At 42.0% G+C, this 22,106-nt stretch overlaps 1 protein-coding gene across 3 annotated transcripts in view; it reads right to left on the bottom strand.

Annotated features, from left to right (window-relative positions):
* The window catches only part of LOC122562879 (breakpoint cluster region protein), a 487,786-nt gene that overhangs the window by 293,395 nt on the left and 172,285 nt on the right, over nucleotides 1–22,106 (bottom strand). For all 3 annotated transcript variants that reach the window (XR_015761290.1, XM_043716188.2, XM_043716189.2), the window contains exon 4: nucleotides 8,266–8,451. Coding sequence is in view for 2 of the 3 variants with exons in the window: in XM_043716188.2 (XP_043572123.2) it covers nucleotides 8,266–8,451 (186 nt within the window). In the remaining variant the exon portion in view is untranslated. The remainder of the gene's footprint in view (nucleotides 1–8,265; nucleotides 8,452–22,106) is intronic.

Genomic DNA, 22,106 nt, shown 5'->3' with positions numbered 1-22,106 from the left:
AAACTGAAGCTTAGGGTCGAGGACCCAGAACAAAACAAAGGGTGACATCACAGGAAAATCTTAAGGTCATTGGTTGCTAATAGTTGCTTATTGACTATTGTAAGTTACTATCAGATTAAAGGTAAGTAGAATACATATTTCATAGATGAAAAACTAAATTTTAAAAAAACATGAAGAACTAAGAACGTAAGATAGAGATGTGGGCTTCCGCTTTGTACCTGCATGCTATGGGAGCCGGAGGGCCCCACCATGGTTATTAGTGACCACATCTGTAGCAAGTGTTAGCTGCATTAGGAACTCTAGTTCAGAACTGATGATCTGGAATCCAAGCTTCAAAGACTGCAACATGTTGGGGAGATGGAGAGTTACCCAAACACCCAATTCGGGAGGCAGTCACCTCTTAGATTAACTACCCAGAATTTGGTCACAGATCATGGACAAGAGAGTCTGATTAGAAGCGAGGCAGGTAGACGGATATAGGAGGTAGTGCTAGAGGAGCCTCAGCCCTTGAGCTTATCTGACATGTTTGATATTTTTGCTTCCTTGTGTGGATGAGATTTAGGGGCCTCAAGGATGAGCAAACTGACTGTATTTTCATGTACAGGGAGTAGGTACAAGAGCAGGACATAAAGAGAAAAGTTGTTGTAATCAGGGATAGTTTAGGCAAGGGAATACAAACTGTTCCCCATGGCCAGGTTTGAGGGCCCCAAAAACTGTTTGCCTGGTGCCCCAGTTCATAGGACAGAGAACAGTACAGCACAGAACAGGCCCTTCAGCCCACGATATTGTGCCGACCACTGATTCTCATGTATGTACCCTCAAATTTCTGTGACCATATGTATGTCCAACAGTCTCTTTAATGTCCCCAATGACCCCGCCTCCACAACTGCTGCTGGCAACGCATTCCATGCTCTCACAACTCTCTGCTTAAAGAACCCGCCTCTGACATCCCCTCTATACTTTCCTCCAACCAGCTGAAAACTATGACCCCTCGTGTTAGTCATTTCTGCCCTGGGAAATAGTTTCTGGCTATCGACTCTATCTATGCCTCTCATTACCTTGTATACCTCAGTTAGGTCCCCTCTTCTTCTCCTTTTCTCCAATGAAAAAAGTCCTAGCTCAGTCAACCTCTCCTTATAAGATAAGCCCTCCAGTCCAGGCAGCATCCTGGTAAACCTCCTCTGAACCCGCTCCAAAGCATCCACATCTTTCTTATAATAGGGCGACCAGAACTGGACGCAGTATTCCAAGTGTGGTCTAACCAAAGTTTTATAGAGCTGCAACAAGATCTCACGACTCTTAAACTCAATACCCCTGTTAATGAAAGCCAAAACACCATATGCTTTCTTAACAACCCTGTCCACTTGGGTGGCCATTTTAAGGGATCTATGTACCTGCACACCAATATCCCTCTGTTCCTCCACACTACCAAGAATCCTATCCTTAATCCTGTACTCAGCTTTCAAATTCGACCTTCCAAAATGCATCACCTCGCATTTATCCAGGTTGAACTCCATCTGCCACCTCTCAGCCCATCTCTGCATCCTGTCAATGTCCCGCTGCAGCCTACAACAGCCCTCTATACTGTCAACGACACCTCCAACCTTTGTGTCATCTGCAAACTTGCTGACCAATCCTTCAATCCCCTCATCCAAGTCACTAATAAAAATTACAAACAATAGAGGCCCAAGGACAGAGCCCTGAGGAACACCACTCACCACAGACTTCCAGGCAGAATATTTTCCTTCTACTACCACTCGCTGTCTTCTGTTGGCCAGCCAATTCTGTATCCAGACAGCTATGTTCCCCTGAATCCCATTCCTCCTGACCTTCTGAATGAGCCTACCATGGGGAAACTTATCAAATGCCTTGCTAAGGTCCATATACACCACATCCACAGCTCGACCCTCATCAACTTTTCTAGTCACATCCTCAAAGAACTCGATAAGGTTTGTGAGGCATGACCTGCCCCTCACAAAGCCGTGTTGACTGCATTTAATCAAGCCATGCTCTTCCAGATGGTCATAAATCCTATCCCTCAGAATCCTTTCTAACACCTTGCAGACGACAGACGTGAGACTTACTGGTCTGTAATTGCCAGGGATTTCCCTATTTCCTTTCTTGAAGAGAGGAATTACATTTGCCTCTCTCCAGTCCTCAGGTACGACTCCAGTGGAGAGCGAGGATGAAAAGATCTTCGCAAGTGGCGAAGCAATTGCATTTCTCGTTTCCCAAAGCAGCCGAGGACAAATCTGGTCTGGGCCTGGCGACTTGTCAATCTTAATGTTTAACAAACTTTTCAGCACATCAGCTTCCTCTATCTCTATCCATTTCAGCATGCACACCTGCTCATCAAAGGTTACATTCACCACAAAGTTCGTTTCTTTTGTAAAGACAGAAGCAAAAAACTCATTTAGGGCTTCCCCTACCTCCTCAGACTCCACACACAAATTCCCTATGCTATCCCTGATCAGGCCTACTCTTTCTTTGACCATTCTCTTATTCCTCACATAAGTGTAAAATGCCTTTGTGTTCTCCCTAATCCGTTCTGCCAAGCCTTTCTCATGCCCCCTCCTGGCTCTCCTCAGACCATTTTTAAGCTCCTTCCTTGCCTGCCTGTAATCCTGTAGAGCTGAGCTTGACCCTAGCTTCCTCCACCTTACGTAAGCTACCTTTTTCCTTTTGACAAGAAGCTCCACCGCTCTCGTGAGAATACCTCATCTGGGCTGCAAAGGAACGTGAAAGAAGAGAGACAAGATCCAGTTGCCATGGTCCAAGTAGGCACCAACAACAGAAGTTGAACCAGGAAAGAGGTTTTCTTGAGAGAATATGAATAGCTAGGGGCTAAATTAAAAAAAGCTGAGCCAAAAATGTAATAATCCCTAGATTACTACTGAGCCACAAGCTAATTGGCACAGGGTCAACAAGATTAAAGAGGTAACCATATGGCTCAGAGACTGGTGCTGGAGAAAGGGGTCTGAATTCATGCAACATCAGCGCTAGTATTTGAGAAGGAGGGAGCTGTTCTAATGGGACAGGAGCACATGAATCTTGCTCAGACTAAATTCCTGGTGATTCACACAACCAGAGCTGTAGATAGGGCTTTAAACTGAATAGGGGTGGGGTGGCCTCAGTTGCATGAAAGAGTAGAAAATCAAAGGTAAACGAGAAGGTAGGATTGCATGTTCATAATAGGGCTGTTGTTACCAGATAATACAAGTAAGGGACAGTATGTGTAAAAGTTGTATTACACCAAGGAAACACAAAAGTGTAGGGAAATTTGATCATAGAACAAAGTTAAAGACTTTGAATCTTGATGCATGAAGCATTTGGAATAAGGTAGACAAACTGACAGCACAAATCGAGATAACTGAATATGATTTCTTAGTAATTATGTGGTTCCAAGGAGATCAAAATGAGAACTTAACATGCAGGGATATTTGACGTTTTGGAAAGACAGGTGGGTTGGGAAAGGTGATGAGGTAGCACCATTGGATCTTTTCTCTCCCGCTTTCACGTTCCTTTGCAGCCCAGATGAGGTACTCTGAACTGGGGCACCAGGCAGGAGTGATATGAGGACAGTTGTGAGAGACGATTCAGGCTTGGACGATGTAGACTCCATTGGTGCGAAAGTAAAAAAACAGCGAGGAAAACATTGATAGGAGTAGTATACAGTCCCCAAATAGTAGCTACTCCATAGGAAAGACTATAACTCAACAAATAATTGGAGCCTGTAAAAGGAAAACAGCAATAGTTAGAGTGATCTTAATCTTCATGTTGATTGGGTTAATCAATTTGGAAAAGGCAGCTACAACAACAAATTCACAGAGTACATTATGGATAGTTTCCTAGAGCAATATGCCATGGAGCCAACCAGGGCAAGCTGGCCATCTTCGATCTGGTGATGGGTATTGAGACAGGTTTAGTAAATGAACTTGCATTAAAAAATCCCTTGCATAGTAGTCATCATAAACTCAGTATTACATTCTACCATGTTAAGAGAGAGAAGCTCGGATCAGAAACAACTGTGCTTAGCTTAAATAAAGGAAGTTACAATGAAATAAGGTTTGAGTTAGCTAAAGTGAATTAGGCAGATAGATAAGTAGGAATGACAGTAAGCAAGCAGTTGCAGACATTTAATGAGGCAAATCATGAATCTCATAAAAATACATACCAATAAGGAGGAAAGATTCTAAGAGAGAGATAAACCAACCACAGCTAACCAAGGAAGTTAAGTAGAGTGCTCAGTGGAAAGAAAAAGCATCAGGAGGGAAAAGTCAGTGAAAGTCCTGAAAATTTGGATAAATTCGGAATCTAGCAAGGGAGGACTAAAAAGATAATAAAGAGAGAGAAAGTAAACTACAATAGCAAACTAGCGAGGAATATAAAAGCTGACAAGAGTTTCTTAAAAGGTATAAAAAGAGAGAAGTCAAACTGAATATCGATCCCTTCCAAAACTGAATCTGGGTAGATGGTTGTGGGAACAAGGAAATGGCAGAGGAATTAAACTGATCATTTGCATCAGTCTTTACAGTTGAAGATACTTCAAACATTCCACTAATACTGTAGAATAAAGGGGGGGAATTAAGTACCATCACCAAAGATGATGACAAATGAATGGGGCTTAAAGCAGGTAAGTCCACTGATCCTGATGGCTTGCATCCTTGGATCCTAAAAGGGGTGGCTACAGAAACAGTGTATGCATCAGTTGTAATTTTCTAAAAATAGTTTTTTCTGGAAAAGTACTGGAGAACTAGAAAACTGATGTAACACACCTAATGAAGAAGGCAAGCAGGCAAAAAGTGGACAACTAGACATCGATTTGCCGAATATCTATCATTGGCAAAGTATTGGAATCAATTATTAAGCAAGTAATCGCAATACATTTGGAAAATCAATCTAATCAAGCAGCGTCAGCATTGTTTCATGACAGGGAAACCATGTTTGACTAATTTATTAGAGTTTTTTTTCAAGGAAGTTTCAATCAGAGTAGATAGAGAGGAAGCAGTGGATGTGTTATACCTGTACTTCCAGAATGCGTTCAAACAAGATACTTCACAAAAGTAATAAGATAATAGCTCACGGGGTTGGATTAGTATATTGACATAGATAGAGAATTGGCTCATGTTTTTTCTAGCAATTATTGTTGTTGTTTCAGACTTCCAGTGTCTGCAGTTTTTTTTTTGTTTTGTTTTAACTTAGAGATATTGATAGGTTAAATGTGCAAAACGTTGGTAATGGAATATAATGTGGGGAAATGTGAAGTTGTCCATTTTGAAAGGGGGTACAAAAGAACACTTATTTAAATGGGGAAAACTGTAGAAAGCTGTAACACAAATTGGATTTGGGGGAGTACTTGAGCATAAAACACAGAAAGCTAGCACACAGGTACAGCACGTAATCAGGAAAGCTAATAGAAAGTTGGGCCTTATTTCAAGGGGTTAGAGTATAAGATGAGGATGTTTTAGTGCAGCTGTACAAAGTGCTGATGAGACAGCATCTGGAGTAATGTGAGCAGTTTTAATCATCTTATTTAAGGATAGAAATCATTGGAGGCAGTTCAAAGAAGGTTCACAAAGATGATCCTCAGCATGGAGAGATTGTCTTATGGGTAAAGGTTAAACAGGAGTGTACTCATTAGAATTTATAAGAAAAAGTGGTGTTCTCATTTAAACATGTAGAATTCTGAAGGGGCTTGACATGATAAATTCTGGGAGGATATTTTCTCTGCATGGGAGAGCCTAGAACCAGACAGCATAGTCTCAGAATAAAGACTGTGATAAGAAGCAATTTTTTTCACTGAGAACTCTGAGTCCTTGCCACAGGGAGCTGTATATATGTAAGGCTGATGTAGATATCTTGATCAGTTAGGGATTGAGAGTTACGGGAAAGGCAGGAAAGTGGACAAGAAGAGTGCCAGATCAGCTTTGACTACCTTGAATTGTGAAGCAAGCTCAAGGGGCTGAATGACCTACTTCTATTCCTATTTCTTATGGTTTTACAAACCCTGTTTGACTAATACATAATTAGAATCTTGACAGAATATGTTGAATGGCAACAACACAGACTACAATATTGAAAAACTTCTGCTTCAATATTCTGCAAGTGAAGTTGTTTATGTTCTGCAAAGCCTCAAGCATTGCAGGCTCACTTTTTTAAATCCAGCAGCTTCAGAACAGAGGCCATGCTGAATTTCAGAACTTGCCGGTTTTCAGAGAAAAAAGCACAATCAAAACGTGTTAATTCGAATCAGAACACTTTAATCCAGAGAATAGGGATCCCTGGAAAACCAAAAGAGATGATTTGTTTAAAAATTCATTCCTGTACATGTTTCCATCATTATCAACATTTATTACTCATCCCTAGTTGCCTTTGAGAAGATGGTGGTGACCTACCTATTGAATCACAACAGTCCATTTCATTCATTAAAAAGCACTTAAGTTATCAGACAAGTCAATTCTCTTGCATTGGATTTAATAATTCTTTCATGTGTCTTTCACTTCCCAATCAGCACTCAGCAACTCTCTGGCATTTTCTGAATTGATTCAGATGGGGGGTCAAGGTTTGTATTAACATGGGAAACATCAAATGCACCAAGCCAATTAGTACTCAATAAGTTCCCAAAGTTGAGAGAGGGTGCTTAAATTGGATGGCCATGAGAAACCATCAGATATCAGCAGCAAGAATTAAGGGAGTTGGCAACATAGTAGTAAAATCACCAGACTGGTAATCCAGCCTGATGCTCTGATCACATAGATTCTAATCGCATCATGGCAGCTGGTGAAATTTAAACCTGAATGACCAGAATTGCAAAACAACTACCAGTAATGGTGTCCATTAATTGTCAAAAGAAATCATCTGGCTCACTAATATGCATTAAGGAAGGAATCTGACATCCTTATCTGGTCAAACTTTCACCTGACTCCAAACCCACAGCAACGTAGTTGATTCTTCACTGCAGTAAAGATACATTACAATTAATACAGCACTTCAAGAAGATGGCTAATAATGAACATTTCAGGACCAATTAGGAACAGACAATAAATAGGCGATGGTGAGGATTGCAAATGCTGGAGATCAGAGTCAAGACTAAAGTGGTGCTGGAAAAGCACAGCAGCTCAGGCAGCATCTGAGGAGCAGGAAAATCGACGTTTCGGGTAGGAGCTCTTCATCAGTAATTCCTGATGAATGCTGCCTGACCTGCTGTGCTTTTGCAGCACCACTCTAATCTTGAACAGACAATAAATGCTAAACTTGTCAACTAAGTCCATATCCCACAAAAGAATAAAACAAAAATGGCATTGGAAACATACTGAGCGATATATAAATGCATGTATAAACCCAAGGCGAATTCCAAATTTTACCTTCTAGGTATATGGAAATGCAACAAGTAAAATGCTGAATGTGCATGTAATAAACACCAGTACTATTCTTTAGATACTTGTAACATTGCCTTAGCCTCTCTTCTTCACATATACAAGACTTCAGAGTCAACTATTGAACTATTGTTAATAGTTGATTTTTTATTTGTTCATGGGCTAGGCCCGCATTTATCAAAATACAGTTAAGAATCAATCACATTGCTATGGGTCTGGAGTCACTGACCAGGTAAGAATGGCAGATATCTTTCCCTAAAAAGACATGAGTGAACCAATGAAGATATTGTGACAGCTGTCAAATGGTACACAGTCACGATTAGGCTAGCTCCTAATTCCAGATTTTATTAAAGCTGAATTTCACCACCTGCTGTGATTGGATTTGAATCCATGTCACCAGAACACTGACCTGTGCTTCTCAATTGCTAGTCCCAGCACCTCCATGTCACTACCTCCCCCCAAGTGTACTGACAGTTTGATTCCTCCTGCAGAATTTAATTAAACATTGGACGTAGTTACAGAACAATGTTCTTAATCTACTCTACTGTCAAGTAAAAAAGAACTGGGAATTAGAGGGAAGCAAATACTGCACTAAATTAATTTAAAAATTGAATCATTACTATAAATAAAATAATAATGGACAGTTGACTTAATTAGTGAAAAATACTCAACAGTATTTTGCTTGATCCCAATGTTTATCTGAAGAATGCGCAGCTGTTTAAAATACAGTGTATGTTTATATATAGTTGGTCAAAATTGGTGAAAATGGCCTTTGAGGAGTAGCTTTTTCACTGCTCAGCAATACGGTTGATATAATTCTATTAATATATTTAGAATAATTAAATTTAGTTTCAAATCTGAGAATAGCAAAAGTCATCATTAATGTTACCAGTTTTTGAAAGAGGTCTCCAACACACTGATGGTGACTCCATTGCTGAACTCTGGGGAAAAGTCCATCATAGAAATCTTTGTGTATCTCATAGAGTTCAGGCACTTTGAAGAAGATGGTTTCTATTTGTTGGCTCGTGAGGACAGGCTGAGATGTGGTAGCAGCTGCTTTAAGAGGTTTCATAGGCTGTAACAAAAAAATAAAATGAAGGACCAAGTTCACATAAAACTCAAGGATTACAAAATACCAACAAACATTTCTGTAACTGCAGTAGGTATTACAACAAAGCATCACTTTTCAGCAAAAGTTAGAATAAAGCAGTTATTCCAATATAAGAAATTCCAGTTTATATAATTTTATTATACATTGTAATGTGATCAAGACTGCTTTCTTACAACTTCCATATATAGACCAAGTCAGAGATTTTTGGATTATAGAATGATATCGGAGTGCTTGACCACAAGCGAATAAACCAGAAAACATTGTAGATACAAATACTTAACTGAAATATAAAAATGAGAAGATTATAAAGTAGTTAATAACAATTGTTTAACTTATTAAAATACTGTAGTATTCACATTTCCACTTCCAAAGTACTGTACTAAAATAATGCTGTGACTTGCTTGCATCTGCTCAATAGATTTCTGAACAATTGATGCTTCCAAACAATAGATTTTTGGGCTACACAGATTGCAGTCTATTACCATTAACAGAAAAAATTTAGGAAAATTTTGAAGGAAAGCAGTTGGCAGGAAAAGTAATCCGGAAGGGAAATGTAGAGGCTCATGAGAGTCATTGTGGCACAATAGACAGCCATTTGGATCAAGACCATGACGGATCTCTATAGAGCAAACCAGTCAATAGCACCACACCTCTCTATTTTCTTAATCCCACAAATTTATTTCTCTCAAGTACTGATCTAATTTCCTGCTGAAAGTATTGATTGACTTCACCTTAACCACTGTCATAAATAACATTCCACTTCCTGCAAAACATTCCTTCTTCACATCCTTCTTGAATCTCTACCCCAAAACTGTAAATCTTAGAATCTGTACTGTGTGGAAACAGGCCACCTGCCCCAACAAGTTCACACCGACTCTCAGAAGAGTAACCCAGCCAGACTCATTCCCCTATCCTATTACTCTACACTTCCCCTAACTAATACATGTAACCTCCACATCCCTGAACACTATGGGCAATTTAGCACTGCCAATTCACCTAACCTGCACATCTTTGGATTGTGGGAGGAAACCACGCAGACGCAGGGAGAATATGCAAACTCCACACAGACAGTCACCTGAATCCGGAATCAAACCTGGGTCCCTGGCACTGTGAGGCAACAGTGAGCCACTGTGTTCGCCACTGTACACCCATAATTAACTTATACCTCTCCATGTGCCTGAGATTATCATTTCTAAAACCTAACTCATCACTGATGTTAAACTAAAGGGATATGCATCAAACACAGGCAAGTGGAACGAGTTTAGTTTGGGAAACTTGGTCAGCATGGATGTGTTGGACTGAAGGGTCTGTTTCCGTGCCAAATGACTCTATTACTTGGATAGGTTATTTTGTCAGGTGAAGTCCATAGCAAAAATGGAAACAAAGTAATCATTAAGTATTCTAGCCTTGCCTCTGAGCAAGGCAATTGCTACAGATCTTGCCTTTCAAGCATACCAGGTCATTGATGAAGCAGCCAAAGATGGTTGCGACTCGACCAGCATCTTAAGAGACTCCTGCAGTGATGACCTAGAACTGGAATGATTGACCTGCAACAAGCACAAACATCTTCCTGTGTGCTTGGTTTGTTTCCAATCAGCAAAGAATTTTCCATGCTTCTCACTGGTCAGTTTTGTGAGGGCTCCATGATGACATACTCAACTGCTGCTTTGCGTCAAGGACAGTTATGCTCACTGCATCTGACAGTCAACAAAAAGAACAAAGAACCTTACAGCACAGAAACAGGCCCTTTGGCCTGCCAAGCCTGCACCAATCCAGATCCTCTATCCAAACCTGTCACCTATTTTCCAAGGATCTGTATCCCTTTGGTCCCTGCCCATTCATGTATCTGTCTAAATACATCTTAAATGACGCTATCATTCCTGCCCCTACCACCTCCGCTGGCAACGCACTCTAGGCACCAATTACCCTCTGCATGAAGTACTTTTCATGCATATCTCCCTCAAACCTTTCCCCTCTCACTTTGAACTCGTCACCCTTAGTAACTGAGTCCTCTTATGCTAGAAAAAAGTTCGCTATCCATCCTGTCTACACCTCTCATGATTTTGTAGGCCTCAATCAGGTCCCCCTACTTAACTCCCTTCTTTCCAATGAAAATAATCCTAATCTACTCAACCTCTCCTCATAGCTAGCACCTTCCATACAGTCAACATCCTTGTGAACTTCCACTGCATCCTCTCCAAAGCACCCACATCCTTTTGGTAATGTGGCAACCAGAATATGCAGTACTCCAAATGTGGCCGAACCAAAGTCTTATACAAAGGTAACATGACCTGCCCAACTCTCGTGTTCAATACTCCGTTCGATGGAGGAAAGCATACCATATATGCCTTCTTGATCACTCTGACCTGCGTTGCCACCTTCAGGGAACAATGGACCTGAACACCGAGATCTCTCCGTACATCAATTTTCCCCAGAACTTTCCATTTACTGTATAGTTCACTCTTGAATTGCATCTTCTAAAATGGGTCACCTCACATTTGTCTGGATTGAACTCCAGCTACCATTTTTCTGCCCAACTCTCCAATTCTGCTGTATTCTCTCACAGTCCCCTTCACTAACTGCTACTCTACCAATCTTAGTGTCACCTGCAAACTTGCTAATGGGGCAACCTACACCTTCCTCCAAATCATATATGTATATCACAAACAACAATGGTCCCAGCACGGATCCCTGTGGGACATAGGTCACAGGTCTCCATTTTAAGAAACTCCCTTCCACTACTACTGTCTCCATCTAGCTAGAACACCCTGGACCCCATGCAACTTCATCAGCCTACGATGGGAAATTTAACAAAAGCCTTACTAAAGTCCATGTATATGACAACTACATCCCTTCACTCATCAATCAACTTTGTCACCTCTTCAAATAATTCTATTAAGTTTGTAAGACATTACCTTCCCTGCACAAAACTATGCTGCCTATCACTGATTTATACCCATTTTCTTCCAAATGGGTATATATCCTATCTCTTAATATATTTTCCAGTAGCTTCCCTATCACTGACATCATGTTCACAGGTCTATAATTACCTGGATTATCCCTGCTACCCTTCTTAAACAAGGGGACAACATGAGCAATTTTCTAGTCCTCCAAGACTTTCCCAGTGTTCAAGAATGCTGTAAAGGTATCTGTTAAAGCCCCAGCTGCAAGCTGGGATAGACCCCATCTAGACTCGGGGACTTGTCCACCTTAGTGTCTTTTAGAATACACAACAATTCCTCCCCTTCCTTATGCCAACTTGACCTAGAGTAATCAAACATCTATCCCTAACCGCAACATCCGTCACATCCCTCTCCTCGTTGAATACCGATGCAAAGTGCTCATTAAGAATCTCACCCATTTTGACTCCATGCATAACTTTCCTCCTTTGCCCTCGAGTGGGCCAATCCTTTCCCTAGTTACCTTCTTGCTCCTCATATATGAAAAAAAGGCTTTGAGGTTTTCCTTAACTCTGTTCGCTAAGGATACCTCATGACCCCTTTTAGCCCTCTTGATTCCTCATTTCAGATTGGGCCTACTTACTCGATATTCTTCCAAGGCTTTGTCTGTCTTCAATCGCCTAGATCTTATGTACGTATCCTTTTTCCTCTTAGCTAGTCTCACAATTTCACCTGCCATCCATGGTTCCCTAACCTTGCTGTTTCTATCCCTCATTTTCACTAGAACGTATCTGTCCTGAACTCTCTTAATCTCTCTTTAAAAGCTACCCATATACAGAATGTGGATTTCCCTTCAAACAGCTGCTCCCAATCTACATTCTCCTGCTCCTGCCGAATTTTGCTTCATATGGTCTTCCCCCAGTTTAGCACTCTTCCTTTAGGACCACTCTTTTTCCATGAGTATTCTAAAACTTATGGAGTTGTGATCACTATTCCCAAAGTAATCCCCTACTGAAATTTCAACCACCTGGTCGGGCTCATTTCCCAACACCAGGCCCAGTACGGCCCCTTCCTGAATTGGACTATTTACATACAGCTCTAGAAAACCCTCCTGGATGCTTCTTACACATTCTGCTCCATCCAGACCTCTAACACTAAGTGAATCCCAGTCAATGTTGGGAAAATTAAAATCTCCTATCACCACCACCTTGTTGCTCCTATATCTTTCTATGACCTCTCGACATATTTGTACCTCTATCTCACGCTTGCCGTTGGGAGGCCTGTAGTTCTGCCCACATTGCCTCCCTGCTCAAATTTTCCATAGTACCCTCCTTCAGCACAGTTGTGATATCATCTTTGACCAATGATGCAACTTCCCCACCCCTTTTACCGCTCTCTCCATCCCACCTGAAGCATCAATATCCTGGGATATTTAGTTGCCAATCATGCCCTTACCTCAACTAAGTCTCAGTAATAGCAGTAACATCATACGTCCAGGTACTAACCCAGCCCTAAGTTCATCTGCATTACCTACTATATTTCTTGCATTAAAACAAATGCACTTCAGACCACCAATCCCTCTGCGTTCATCCTCCACTTCCTGCCTACTCTTCCCCTTACTCACACTGACTTCATTATCTAGTTCCTTACAGACTTTAGTTACTACCTCCTTCCTGTCCACCAACCTCCTCATTTGGTTCCCATCCCTCTGCCACATTAGTTTAAACTCTCCCCAATAGCGTTAGCAAAAGCACTCCCAAGAACATTGGTTCCAGTCTGGCCCAGGTGTAGACCATCCACTTTATAACAGTCCCACCTCCCCAGAACCGGTCTCAATGTCCCAAAAATCTGAACCCCTCCCTCCTGCACCATCTCTCAAGCCATGCATTCATCTTGATTATTCTATCATTCCTACTCTGACTAGCATGTGGCACTGGTAGCAACCCTGAGATTACTACCTCTGATATCCTACTTTTTAACTTGTTTCCTAACTCCCTAAATTCTTATCGTTAAAAAACGTCCTACATGCACCATGACAACTGGCTGTTCACCCTCCCCATTGAGAATTTTCTGCAGTCAATCCAAGACATCCCTGAGCCGTGCACCTGGAAGGCAACATACCATTCGGGAGTCTCATTTACGACCACAGAAACGCCTATCTACTCACCTTACAATTGAACACCCTATGACTATAGCCCTTCCACTCTTTTTCCCACGCTTCCGAACAGCAGAGCCAGCCACGGTGCCATGAACTGCTGCCTTCTCCTGCTGAGCCATCTCTCCCAACAGTATTGAAAACAATATACCTATTTTCATAGAAGCATAGAATCTCGCAGCGTGGAAACAGATTAGCCCAACAAGTCCACATCTCTGAAGAGTAATTCACCGAGACCCATTCCCCCTACCCTATATTTAACCCTGACTAATGCATCTAACCCACACATGCCTGAACACTATGGGCAATTTAGTTTGGCCAATTCACCACCCGGCGGAAACCCACACAGATACGGGGAGAATGCGTAAACGCCACATGTGCTCCCTTCTTCTGCAGTACTAGTGTAGATGTCCCATGTATTCCTCCTTCCTGCTGCGTAGTAATGGGGTTCGAAGTTGGACTCTAGCTCATCAATGCTGACCAAGAGTTCCTCACACTTCTCCCATACTAATCTTTGAGGCACACCTTTACCTCTTTAATCTTGTTGACCCTGTGCTAATTAGCTTGTGGCTCAGGTAGTAATCTAGATATTATCTTTTTCGTTCTGCTTTCAATTTAGCCCTTAGTTGTTCATACTCCCTCAGCAAAACCTTTTTCCTCCTTCTACTCTGTGTGATGCCTACATGGACCATGACAACTGGATCCTATCCTCTCAATCTATGTTCCTCTGTGGCCCAGATGAGATGTCCTGAATCGGGGCAATGGACTTGCAATTTAGCCTTCGGGATTCTCGATCATGGCCACCAAGAACAGTGCCCATTCCTGTGACTACGCTAAAGCTGATTACAACTACATTTCTCTCTCGCACCTCCGCCCCCTTGAATGACTATGGTCAGGTTGGTCATCCTTAAAGCCCCCGAACTCGTCCACACAGTAAGCAAGAATCTCAAACCTGTTAGACAATGCCAAGAGCTGAGATTTCTGCAGCACTACCCCCTGGATCCCTCTGCCTGCCTCACTCAATGGGCGACACGGTGGCACAGTGGTTAGCACTGTTGCCTCACAGCCCCAGAGACCCGGGTTCAATTCCCGCCTCAGGGGACTGACTGTGTGGAGTTTGCACGTTCTTCCCGTGTCTGCGTGGGTTTCCTCCGGATGCTCCGGTTTCCTCCCACAGTCCAAAGATGTGCAGGTCAGGTGAATTGGCCATGCTAAATTGCCCGTAGTGTTAGGTAAGGGGTAAATGTAGGGGTATGGGTGGGTTGCGCTTCGGCGGGTCGGTGTGGACTTATTGGGCCGAAGAGCCTGTTTCCATACTGTAATGTAATCTAAATCTAATCAATCACACCTTCCTGTCCCTGACCACTGATCAAATTCAAGATAGTTAATCTAAGGGTGTGACTGCCTCCTGAACACAGCATCCCCCTTCCTGCTGTGTAGCAATGGAGTTTGCAGCTTGAACTCTAGCTCATCAATGCTGACCAAGAGTTCCTCAAGCAACTAACACTGCCTGCAGTCTTACAAGTCTTGTATTAGAGCCAGAATGCTGTGAGGGCCATTGCATTTGAAATATCCAATACTTTTAGCCATGCGATATCACATGGGAGTGAAGTGAATCACCTGAAAGCTGGCATTTGTGATGCTGTAGACTTCAGAAGTAGCCCAAGATGGATCATCCATGCAGAACCTCTGGCTGAAAGTCAGCCTGGCCTTTTGCACTGATGAAATGGGGTTCCGCAACATTGACGAGCATGATTTTTGTTGAGCTTCCTCCAGTGAGCTGTTTAACATATATCCCCATAACTGATAAGGTAGAACTGCAGAGCTTGGATCTGATCCACTGGTTGTGGGATTTTATCATGTCTACTGCATGCTGCCTCCAATGTATGACATGCAAATAGTCCTGTTCTGCAGATTCACCAGGTTGACACTTCATTTTTAGGTATACATGGTGCTATGACTGACAAATCCTCCTGCACTCTTCATTAAACTAGGTTAGTTCCATGGCCTGATAGTTGCAGTAGAGTGAGGGATATGCCAGGCGACAAGGTTACAGATTGCTATTGAATACAATTCTGCTGCTAATGGCTCACAGAACATCACTATTACCCAATACTGAGGTACTAGGTCTGTGCAAAATCTCTCTTATTTACTGCAACATTTCCTCTAAGTTGTGTGGCCACTAGGATATCTCATGCATACCAATCAGCTTCTGCATGCATAAGATGCTGTCGTACACAGTCCTCAGAGATCTGCGCAGTGGAAAAATAATTAGGGGGAATCATAAGTGAAGGGTATCTTCAATGGTCATTTCTACCAATACTGTCACAGACAGATGTATTAGTAACAGGTTGATTAGTAAGGATGAGGCCAAGTTGGTGTTTCCATTTTATTAGCTTCTTCACCATCTACTGCACACACAATCTTGCAGCTATGTCCTTTAGAACGTGGTCAATTCCTTCTATAATGGTACTACCAATCCACTCTTGGTGCTGAATATTGATGTTCCCCACCCAGGGCATATTCTGTACCCCTACCATCCTCAGTGCTTCTCCCAATTGGTAGGGTGAAGTGTAAGTAGGTAGTAATGAACATCAGATTTGTTGCTTGTGTTTGAGTTAATGTCGTGAGACTTCATGGCATCCACAGACAACTGAAGACTCTGAGGGCAACTCCATCCCAACTTCTAAACACTGTGTCTCCACCTCGACAGGTGTGTTCTGCGGTAGGACTTATCCACAGATGGCAATAGGGACGTCTGGGACACTGTCATGCTCATGGAATCATACCTTGCAGACAAAGTCAGGCTGTTATGCAACTGGTCTGTGGGCCAACTCTCTCAATATAGTTAAAAGGCTTCAGATCCTAGCAAGGAAGACTGCAGGATCAACAGCTTTCCATTCTTGTTTTAAGTGTCTTAGACAATGCCAAATCATCTGCCCGTTTCAGTGTTTTCCTTAGACATTGCAATACAATGAATGGCTTGCTAGGCCATTGCAGAGAGCATTCTAAGAGCCAACCACATTGTTGTGGGACTGGTCAGCAGATTTCCTTACCTAAAGGACATTAGCGAAGATAAGTTTTTACAACAATCTCTAATGGTTCCACAAACAGAGATAAAGAAAATCTTCCAAGGTTATTAATTGGTAGAATTTTCTTTCTAAGGCTACAGTTGAGGCTGGATCGTTGAATTTATTTATGGCTAAGTTGGATAGATATTTGATAAACAAGAGAGTCAAGTGTTGGGGGGAGCAGAAGAAAAGCATCATAAGTTCATAAGACAGCAGAGCAGAATTAAGCCATTCAGCCCATCAAGTCTGCTCCTCACCTCCATTTTCCTGCCTTCTCTCATAGGCCTTCAACCTATTACAATTAAAAATCTGATTAACCCCTCCTTAAATTTACTGATTGTCCTAGCACCTCGAGGCAGCAAATTCCACAGATTCACAACCCTTTGGGAGAAGTAGTTTCTCCTCAACTCTGTTTTGAATTTGCTACTCCTTACCCTAAGACTATGACTGCTCATCCATCCTAGAATGCCCCACAAGAGGAAGCATCCGCTCCATGTCTATTTTATCCACACCTTTTATCATCTTGAATAACTCAATTTGATCTTCCCTCATTCTTCTAAATTTCAGAGCATATAGGACTAAACTGTTCAACCTCTCTTCATACGACAAACCCCTAATCTTTGGGATCAATCTAGTGAACCTCCTCTGAACGGCCTCTAATCTTTCCTCAAATAAGGGGAAGAAAACTGGAAACAATAATCCACGTGCGGTCTCAACAATACCTTGTACAGTTGCAGCAATACTTCCTTACCTTTACATTCTATTCTCTTTGCTATAAAAGCCAACATTCTATTCACTTTCTTTATTAGTTGCTGTACCTATATGCTAGTTTACTGGGATTCATGAACAAGTACACCGCAATCCCTCTGCACCGGAGCACCTTCAAGTCGCTTCCCAAGGTAATAGGTCGCCTTCCCAGTTTAATCGACCAAATGCAAGAACTCGCATTTATCCACAATGAACAACATTTTGGCCCACTCTCCTAATCTATCCATATCCATTTGTAAGGTTATTTCTTAATTGCAATTTACCATCCCACCAATTTTTTGTGTTGTCCACAAATTTGGCAATAGAGCCTTCTATCCCTGTGTCAAAGTTGTTAGTGTAGGTTGTAAATAACTGGGGTCCAAGGACCAAACCCTGTGGCACCCCACTAGTTACATCTTGCCATCCGGATAAAAATCCATTTATCCTGACTCTCTGTCTTCTGTTCATCAGCCAGTCAGTCAGTCATTTATCCAGACTAATAAATTACCTCTAATCCCATACGATCCAACCTTGTGAATTAACCTTTTGTTTGGCATCTTATCAAATGCTTTCCAGAAGTCTAGATAAATTACATCTACATTATCCTCAATTATTTACTTTGCTTGTTACTTCTTCAAAGAACTCTAGCAAATCAGTCAAAATAATTTTCCCTTCATAAAGCCATGCTGACTCTGATGGAAAGTGTTTTGACTTTCCAAATGTCCTGATATTGCTTTATTGATAACTGATTCCAACACATTCCCAACAGATGTTAAACTAACTGGTCAGTAATTTCCCACATTTTGCGTTCGCCCCACTTTTGGAATATGGCATTATATTAGCCATTTCCCTATCCACTGGAACCTTTCCTGTGTCGAGGGAATTTAGGAATATTGTAACCAATGGATCTCTGCTGCCACTTCCATTAACACCCTAGGACATAAGCCATCACACTTGTCTGTCCTCAATCTTAATTTGCCTAGTAGTTTTTCTCTATTGATGTTGATTCTTCTATGTTCCATCTTATTTTTGCCTCTGACTTGCCTTTTCCAACTGGAATCGCACTATTGGTCTCCACCATCAAAACTGAGGCAAAGTGTTGATTCAGCATCTCTATCATTACATACAGAGCAGAATCAAAAGGCATTTTGTAGAAGGGTCACAGGACCTGAAAAATGAACTCTGCTTGCTCTCTACATATGCTGCCAGACCTACTGAGTTTTTTCCAGCATTTTCTGTTTTTGTTTCTGATTGCTTTTTTTGGTTAAATGGCTTACTCATATTGTTAAGGTTTGACTCGTGTCTTGTGGAGGTAATGTGAGGATGTACATTGTGACACAGGCTGCTACTCAAGCTAAAAAAGGTAGAATTTAATCACCAGGTAAGGAGGCACTGCCATAACGGTAATGTCACCAGATTAGTAAATTGGAGCAAGGGCTAATGCTGAAGGAGCATGATCAGAATGTCACCATGGCAGATAGAGAAATTTGAGTTCAATTAAAACCTGGAACTTAATGACCATCATGTAATCATTGTCAATTGTCATAAAAACCCATCCGTTTAATGATGGCCTTTACAGAAGGCAATTTGTTATTCTTATCTAATCTGGCCTACATACAACATAACAGCGCAATACAGGCCCTTCAGCCCACGATGTTGAGTCGAACTGTGAAACCAATCTGAAGCCCAACGAATCTACACTATTCCATCTGTATGTTTATGCAATGACCATTTAAATGCCCTGAAAGCTGGCAAGTCTTAACTAGGGTTTTTAAGAAGGCATACAGTGTTTTGGCCTTTATTAATAGAGGGATTGAGTTCCGGAACCAGGAGGTTATGCCGCAGCTGTACAAAGTTCTGGAACGGCCGCACTTGGAGTATTGTGGTACAGTTCTGGTCACCACAGTATAAGAAGGATGTGGAAGCTTTGGAAAGGGTGCAGAGGAGATTTACTAGGATGTTGCCTGGTATGGAAGAAATGTCTTACGAGGAAAGGCTGAGGGCCTTGAGGCTGTTCTCGTTAGAGAAATAAAGGTTGAGAGGTGACTTAATAGAGACATATAAGATAATCAGAGGGTTAGATAGGGTGGACAGGGATAGAGTTTTTCCAAGTATGGGGACAGCAAACACGAGGGGACACAACTTTAAAGTGAGGGGAGATAGGTATAAGATAGATGTCAGAGGTAGTTTCTTTACTCAGAGAGTAGTAAGGGTATGGAATGCTTTGCCTGCAACGGTAGTAGATTCGCCAAGTTTAAGTGCATTTAAATAGTCATTGGACAGGCATATGGACATACATGGAATAGTGTAGGTGGGATGGGCTTCAGACTAGTATGACAGGGCGGCGAAACATCGAGGGCCAAAGGGCCTGTAATGCGCTGTAATGTTCTATGTTCTACCTCTGACATCTGTCCCATATCCATTGCCCCTCAATTTAAAGCTGTGTCCCCTCAAGTTCATCATCACCATCCAAGGAAAAAGGCTCTCACTGTGCACCTTCTAATTATCTTAAATTATCCTAATTATCTAACCTTCTGATTATCTTAAATGTCTTAAATTAAGTCACCTCTCAACCTTCTTTTCTCTAGTGAAATTAGTCTCAAGTCCCTCAGCCTTTCCTCATAAGACCTACCCGCTATACCAGGCAACATCCTAGTAAGTCTCCTCTGAACTCATTCCAACACTTCCACATCCTTCCTATAATACGGTGAACAGAACTGTACACAATACCCCACGTGCGGCCGCACCAGAGTTCTGTACAGCTGCAGCATGACCTCTTGGCTCCAAAACTCAATCCCTCTACCAATAAAAGTTAACACAGCGTATGTCGTCTTAGCAACCCTATCAACGTGGGTGGGAATTTTCAGGGATCTTTGTAAATAGACAAGATCTCTCTGTTCATCTACACGACCAAGGATCTTACCATTAGCCCAGTACTCTTTATTCCTGTTGATCCTCACACTTTTCTGCATTAAACTCCATTCACCACCTCTCAACCCACTATCGTCCCATTCCTGCCCTTCCCCCACCCCACTCCCCAGTCGAAGCAAAATGCTCAGAGACACAGTATAGTTTTACCTCCTTCACCTTTATTCCAGAGAGAGAACAATCACCCACGTGCACAGGGACATGAGTTCCCTGCCTTCTCTGGAACAGCAGTTTCTCAATGAAGTATATAGTTATTTTACAGGGAGGAGCATCCAGAAAGGGTAACATACATATTAATTGGGTGACCGTTACAATGAACAAGTATCAATAGTAAAGATTGGGGATCTAAGATGGCAGCGATCTGAGAAGATCACACTGCAGAGCTTCGCATTGCAGCAGGAGCAGGACGGTCCTTTAACCCGCCCAACCCAAGTCATTAGGATTTCTTGGGGCTTTGGAAAGATTGTGGAGCCCCAAGAAACATTTAAAAATTGACTTACCTGGATTTTCAGCTGTCCAGAAATGCCTAAAAAGGGTGGAGGAGCATCCGAGGCCGGGTTTGCAGCTCAGCCTGCAGCAGCCTCAGAGCAGATTATTTTCCAGGACCTGGTGAACCAGCTCTCAAAATCTTGCGAGATGCTGGGGAAACAGATTGAAGAGAAGCTGGCTCCAGTCTCTCTCATGCTGCAGAAGCATGAGCAGCAGCAGGGAGACCTGGAGAAGAGGATGGATGAGGTGGAGCACAGGGTCATAGTGGTGGAAGCTGATGCCAGTTCATTCAATGATGAGATCCAAGCCCTGAAGACGCAGGTTCGTAATTTGCGTGACCAAGTGGATGATCTTGAAAACAGGGTCAGGTGAAAAAACATTCGTATCATCTTGGAGACTGACATGAGAGGATTGAAGATAGAGAGGGCTCACCAGGTCACAGCGCAGAGGTCGGGTCTGGGTCAATGCCCTCGTCCTTTCCTGGTGTAATTCCATCATTACCGGGATAAAGAGAGAGTCATGGAGGCTTTCAGACTCCAGAGGAAGGATCCAAAAGCCCTAATTTACGAGGGGTCTAAGATCATGTTTTTCCCGGACTTTTCAGCAGCAGTGATCCAGAAACAAAAATCGTATGATGGTGTCAAGAGAAGACTGAAGGAGCTTGGGATTCAGTACTCCCTGAGATATGCGGCAGTGCTTCGGGTCACCTTAGAGGGATCCATGCATCTCTTTGACACATTGGAGAAGGCAAGAGACTTTGTGGACAAACTAACCTAATTTAAACAATTGTAGTATGTATAAATATTGTTGATTGGGTATGCGTCTATCATTCCGTAAAAGAAATGGAGGAAATCTGGTTGGAGCTTTGTTTTTCCCTTTAACCTCTATTGATAATAATTTGGTTCAAACTATGTCTGGCGGTGGTTAAGATGTACATTTTAAATTTCTAAGTTAGGACATACCAAAGGATGGGTGGGGTATTTAGTCCCCCTTTTTTTTAATAAAAGAATTTTTTTTTATCGATATTGATATTCAATGGGGTGTTTATTCTTTATAGCTTGTGCTTGCAAAGCCGCTCTAGCTGGGAGAAGTGAAGATGGTTGAGATGGTTAGATGCCTATTTATGGGCAGTTCGGGACAGGTAGTTGCCCTCTCTGGGCAGGGGGTGAGTTCCCCTACTCAGTGCTATTGTACTTTATATGTTGGCTTGTTTTCTGGTTTTTGTTTTTTTTTTATTTTTAATAATTTTGTATGTTTGTTAAATGTAGTGGCTTTAGTTTATGTAGGTTTATATTTGGTGGACCATGCGACACTAAGGCTCAGCAATTT

This window comes from Chiloscyllium plagiosum, unplaced genomic scaffold (assembly GCF_037043375.1).
Source record: "Chiloscyllium plagiosum isolate Xiang-an unplaced genomic scaffold, Cpla_swu_hap1 HiC_scaffold_24, whole genome shotgun sequence".
NCBI classification, from domain to species: Eukaryota; Metazoa; Chordata; class Chondrichthyes; order Orectolobiformes; family Hemiscylliidae; genus Chiloscyllium; species Chiloscyllium plagiosum.
This window is presented reverse-complemented; position numbering and strand designations above follow the sequence as displayed.